This window comes from Phyllobates terribilis, unplaced genomic scaffold, assembly GCF_046119375.1.
Source record: "Phyllobates terribilis strain yellow unplaced genomic scaffold, ASM4611937v1 Scaffold_2__4_contigs__length_985480577, whole genome shotgun sequence".
NCBI classification, from domain to species: Eukaryota; Metazoa; Chordata; class Amphibia; order Anura; family Dendrobatidae; genus Phyllobates; species Phyllobates terribilis.
The window spans coordinates 642,694,544-642,700,543 of NW_027362762.1; the positions used below are offsets into that span (position 1 = coordinate 642,694,544).

Genomic DNA, 6,000 nt, shown 5'->3' on the forward strand with positions numbered 1-6,000 from the left:
CTGGAATGAAAACTAGAGGGGTTTGGCTGCCATAAATTATGCCACCTTATACTATAATTCTAGGAATTCGCCCATGAAGGGCTTTTCATGGTGTTGCCCTCATGGTCACGAGACCAATATCCAGCTATTATTGAGTCCAAGACAAAAGTGGGATTCATAGCTGGAGAAGATGGACATCTATTCTAGCTTCCATTGCTGTCTTGCTGTGCACCATGATAGCTTTTGAGAGCGTTGGCATGACGTCAACTGAACATCTGTAGTGGGGCGTCTGACTCGTGGTCCAATATCATGGAAATGCATTTTGATGGTTTGTTTAGACACTGATTGATGCATTAGATGCAGTCCCATTTTATTTTCAGTACAGAATATATAAATCGTGGAAACAATGGTATGGCCATTTATCCAAAGTGTCACTGGAGACATTTTTGAACATGACAACGATATACCACATGTTTTTCATGTTACTGCCTGCATGGCCTAAACTTGCTACCATGTCCTAAAGCATTGTTGGACTTGTATCACATCAAGCGCATCTGGGACGTCATTGTTCTGAATTTGTAAAAAGGATCTACCTGCAGCAGATATGGATGATTTGCGTGCTCAAGTGCATTCAATGTGGCAGAACATCATTAATAATTTCATTGATAGCATGACAAGGTGTGTAACTATGTGTAGTTTTTCTTGTGATGCTCATACTGGATACTGAATAAATCAAGAAGTTTGGCAATTTATTTTTGCATTTTTTAATTTTTTTCATATTGATCCTGTGATTTCCATATTTCCCTGACTATTCCTTCTTGGTGTTGCTATTTTCATGTTGAGGAATGTAGTATGTTGTACAAGCAATCAAACAGTCACGGGTTAAAGTTTCCTACAAGGCCTAAAAAAGTGTAAAAATGAATAAACATATATTTCCAAAAAATAAAGTTCAAATCCCCCTTTCCTTTTCCAAATCCAAAAATTATCAAATAGGCATATTTGGTATTGTTGCATTTGTAAAAGTGAAATCTTTTAAAATGTTAAATTATTCAACACATATAATAAATGCTGTTAAGAATAAAAAATTAAACCCCAGAATTGCAGGTTTTTTTCAGTCGCCTCAGTTCCCCAAAAAAGGAGTAAAAAACAATAAAAAAGTCATATGCACCCCAAAATAGTTTTTAAAAAGCACCATTGATTGAAAGATATAAAAGTTATGGATCTTAGAGAATAGTGACACTAACCAAGGTTTTGAAAACTTATAGAATTTTAGCTGAGCACCAACAGAAAAAAAAAAAAAACAGTGCCATATTTGCTTGTTATTAATCATTATTATTCCATTTTTCTGTACATTACATTGCAAAGTGAATTGTCCTAGTCAAAACTACACTCATCCTGCCAAAATATGTGGCTCAGATATTGGTGTAGGATGACAGAAGTGGGCTGACTTCTTTGTTGCTTACAGGCTCCAGGTTAAGGATAGACTGCACCTCAATGAGGAGGGTGCAGCTGTGCTGAGGGAAAGAATGGCTGGAAAGTTGGAGGAGTGTTTAAAATATGCACTGGGGGAGGGCAATTACTGTACAGAAGAGGAAAATAGTGTAGTTAGTGACCTGCGCCTAAATTGTGAAAGTGGAGGGTGGCAATGGAAGAAAATTATGATATTGTGGATAATGGAGACATGGTTGGACAACAGCTATGACTGAGCCTAAGTCTATAGTTTGTTCAAGAATGACCATACAAATAAGCAAGGGGGAGGGGTTTGCTTATATGTAAAAAAAGTCCCTAATACCCATCCAGCGTGATAATATGTGTGAGGAACATGTAAAGTAAATGGAACATGTAAAGTAAAATGGAAGCAGCAAAAAATATCCTCATAAAGCAAATAGACGAGGGAGCAAATCAGGGCAAAGTAATCATTATGGGGGACTTCAACTACCCTGATATAAATTGGGGAGTAAAAATCTGCAGGTCCAGGATGGGAAACAGGATTTTTACAATAATAAAAGACAATTACTTTTTGAGACTGTTGCAGGACCCAACAAGAGGTGGTGTGGGGGACGGACGGACTGACCAGGCAGTGTATCAAAGATACGGGTTGGGAGTCACTTGGGTTATAGTAATCTCAGAATAATAATCTTTAACTTATCCTTTAACAAAGATTGAGACAGAGGAACTCATTGTCAAAGATAGTAAGAATAATGCAAAAATATTCTTAAACTTGTAGCAATGCCAGGTAGGCTATGGTTAAATCCTACCTTTGAAGGCTTTACTTAGTGTACCTGGCTGGCTCTGCATGTAAACAGACTAGGCTCTCATGCAAGTCAGTCAGCTCAGGGAAGCTGAACAGACTGGATGTGTCTTGGTTCTGAAGAGAGAGACAATTCAGAATTTCTCTCTGAAGAATCAGCATAGGCCGTGTGCAGATAGCCAAACGTATCAGTGGTTTCTATGGACAATAGCTGTGTTGTTTGAGTGAGCTGAGGCTAGCTCAGCCGTATATGAGTAGCCAGGGTTTGTTCTGTTTAGTTTGCACCTGGAGAAGGCTAGGTATTTATGTTTATGAGTTTGTTTTTGGTGCGGTGCAACCTGTGGAAAGCAATAAAAACTGCACGTGTTTTGACCAAAGCTGTATTACCTGTGTGAATGCTACTTAAGGCTTTATGGCTAATGCCTACCAGAGAGAGTGAATCTCTACAAACTATATAAACAGGAAGATGATAATATTGGCTCCCACAAAAAATAATCTAGGTGAAATGGTACAAGAGAATGAGGGAAAGGCCAATCTACTAAACACCTTCTTCTCTACTTTATTTACACAAGAAAATCCCATTACAGGCCACATGTAAATTCTCTATTAAATGTCACCTGCTTAATCCAGCAGGCGCCGCCTCAAAACACTAAATTAGACAAATCAACAGGCCTGGATGGCATACACCCCCAAGTACCGCAGGAATTAAGTATTGTGATAGACAGCCCATTATTTCTAATATTTAAGGATTCCATAATAACAGGGTCTGTACCATAGGACTGGTGAATAGCAAATGCGGTGCAATATTCAAAAAGGAAACAAAAACTGAGCCTGGAAATTATAGATAGGCTTGTAAGTTTAACCTCTACTGCAGGAAAAATCTTTAAGTGTTTTCCGAGAGATACTATCCTGGAGTATCTCAATAAGAATAACTTCATGCCCAACATCAACATGGGTCTGTCAGACCAGACTAATCTGATTGTTTCTGTGAGAAGGTATGTTCCAGAAAGGGCCAGGGCAAGGCCATAGATCTTGTGTATCTGGACTTTTCAAAGACATTTGATACAGTGTAGAAAAAAACATTGGTACATAAAATGAGTACAATGGAATTAGGAGAACATTTGTGTAATGTGATTAACAACTGGGTCAATGATAGGAAACAATTAATGGATCACATTCTGATTAGGTCACAATTAACAGTGAGGTAACACAGGGTCAGTATTGTGCCCTCTCCTTTTTAATATCTTGAATGATGTAATGATGTAATGGTTGAGTCAATGATGGATGCCTTACTTGAAAGATATAACATTATAGTTATGGTACTAGATTTTGTGATGGGACGTTGATTCAGGAAATAAGTCTGATTACCGGATTTGAAGTCAGAAAATAATTTTTCCCCTAATATGGGTACGTTAGCATCTGCCTCATGGGTTTTTTGTCTTTTTATGGATCAACATGTTAGGGTATAAGTTGTACTCAGTGAAATTTGGGTCTTCTTTCAATCATGAAACTATGAACTCATTTGGCTTTTTTGATGGAAGACAATTGTTATAGCGCTAGAAGAGGAGGTAAAAACAAAAGTGGCAAAACAAAAATTGGCCAAGTCTGGAAAGGGTTAAAAATAAATGGGCTATATTCCTCTATTCAGTGACTTAAACACTAGGCACCGCTCAGAGATTTCTATATGTAGGATCTAGCTGGCACACAATTGTAAGAAACGTATCTTTGCTTTCAATGACATTTGTTTAGACTGTAGAGTCATAGATTTCCTGTGATTGTAATCTGCAAGCACAGCTTAATAGACATTGCTGCTCCATATTTTAGGTAATCAGTGTATACCTAAATTCACACATATTGTTGTAAACTTCTAACAAACCCTAATACACATTAGATATATGTTCGCCTCAAGCAAACGCTCCCGAGTTCTCTATGACAGAGCCATTCGCAGACTCTTCTGGGGCCACATTATCTTCTAGGAGAACAAAAAGATCTGCTATTGAAATTCTCTACCCTGACATTATCTGCTAGGAGGGAATTGGGAGGGCCCCATACACATTAGACTATCATGGAAGGCACCATATACATTAGACTGTCAGCCTATCCAACTAATAACGGTGGGTTTGGCCGACTTTAGTCTAATGTGTATGGGGCATTAACGTGTCTGAATAGCAGAGTAGAATATGACTTTTAAGGTGTTATCCAATGACTGCATTTAGAGCTGAAATGTGATCTTTCTCACTGGAATAACCATTTACATAGTACACATTTATAGCTCAGCACGTGGCTGAGTTAATTCTTATTCTATTTTAATTTCAGTTTCCATTTAAAATGTATTGACATTTTTTTTGTTATCCGTGAAAAACTATACAGTTTGTACATACAGTGAAGATTATAACAGAACAATAAGGATGGAGAGACAATTAGTTATTTTAAAGGGAATCTGTCACTACATTTGACCTATGTAAACTATTAATATGGGCATACAGGTTATAGACAGCTGAGGAGGGTGATCTCTGTATGTCTCATATCAGATGTGTTGTGGAAAAATCATCTTTTATCACTTTATATAAATGACCTCTTCCAGGCTATGGGGCGGATGGTGCCTGGAAGATAATTTCTCAGCAACAACACATCTGATATGAGACATACAGGGATCACCCTCCTCAGCTGTCTATAACCTGTATGCCCATATTAATAGTTTACATAGGTCAAATGTAGTGACAGATTCCCTTTAACATTTAATCAACAATGTTGGTGTTAATGTTTAATACATTTCCAACACTGTGACATCTATATATTGATGAATATTTCACTACTGTACATATTGTTTCCAGGTTCAAGGAACATTTGGTTGGAAAACTGTAACTTCGTTGTTCACTAAAGAAGAAGAACCTGGAACAGATGGGAGAGTTGAACAAGAACCGGAGATGGCAACTGAACAGTAAATATCAACTTGTGTGTAGCTGATCATGGTAAATCATTGTTGGTAATAGTTGGGATGACTAACAAGGTTTACTACTTTTCTGCAGGACCCCATCTTCATGCACTTCAGACAACCATCCACAGAAAAGTTCCTCGGCACTTTGGAATGTATTCACTAGCAGGTGGCAACAGAGTACTGTTCAACACCCTGAAGCAAGAGGAGTACTGGCAGAGCCTCCAGAAGAACGCAATGAAGCTCAGCATGTAGAGGAGACACCATTTAAGTGGAGTTTCCTCACTAAAAAAATAGAAGAGTTAAGAAGCAAGAATGAGTAAGAACTAGAACCTAAAGAAACATATAGAAAGGCTTCCTTGAGGAACTCCGTATCTTAGCATTCTGTACCCAAGCTGAACAGATTTTGCTCTAACAGAACTGTGTGGTTGGAATTGCAGCTGTCTCCATTTTTTGTAGCTTCTAAAATAAAGGCAACTATTTTTTCTTGTTATCCCATTAAAGGCAAGCACAGATTTTTTTTTTTTTTTACAAAGGCCTCAGAGTGGTTAAAAAAACATAAAAAGATGATACCCATCCTCAGAGATTCTCTGTTGCTTCAGCTCTAGTATTCTCTGGTCTCTACTTTTTCATTCTGTCTTGACACCCAAGAAATCCCAGGATAAGTATCAGAATGGAGGTAGCAGGGGATTGGTGAGAGTGAGTATTGTTTTTTTATTTCTTAAACCACTCTGAGCCCTTTATAAAAAAAAATCCTGCTGGCAAACACTTTCACATTTTTTAACCATAAGTTATTTCTACAATCCACATAATCAAAAAGAAACCTTTATAAAAA

General features: G+C 37.6%; 1 protein-coding gene across 1 annotated transcript in view; it reads left to right on the top strand.

The window, feature by feature from the left end:
- The window catches only part of CUNH1orf232 (chromosome unknown C1orf232 homolog), a 29,947-nt gene extending 24,459 nt beyond the window's left edge, over positions 1–5,488 (top strand). Inside the window, exons 3-4 of the mRNA XM_073670671.1 lie at positions 5,065–5,171; positions 5,260–5,488. Of these exons, the coding sequence (XP_073526772.1) occupies positions 5,065–5,171; positions 5,260–5,488 (336 nt within the window). The remainder of the gene's footprint in view (positions 1–5,064; positions 5,172–5,259) is intronic.
- The last annotated feature ends 512 nt before the right edge of the window (positions 5,489–6,000 follow it).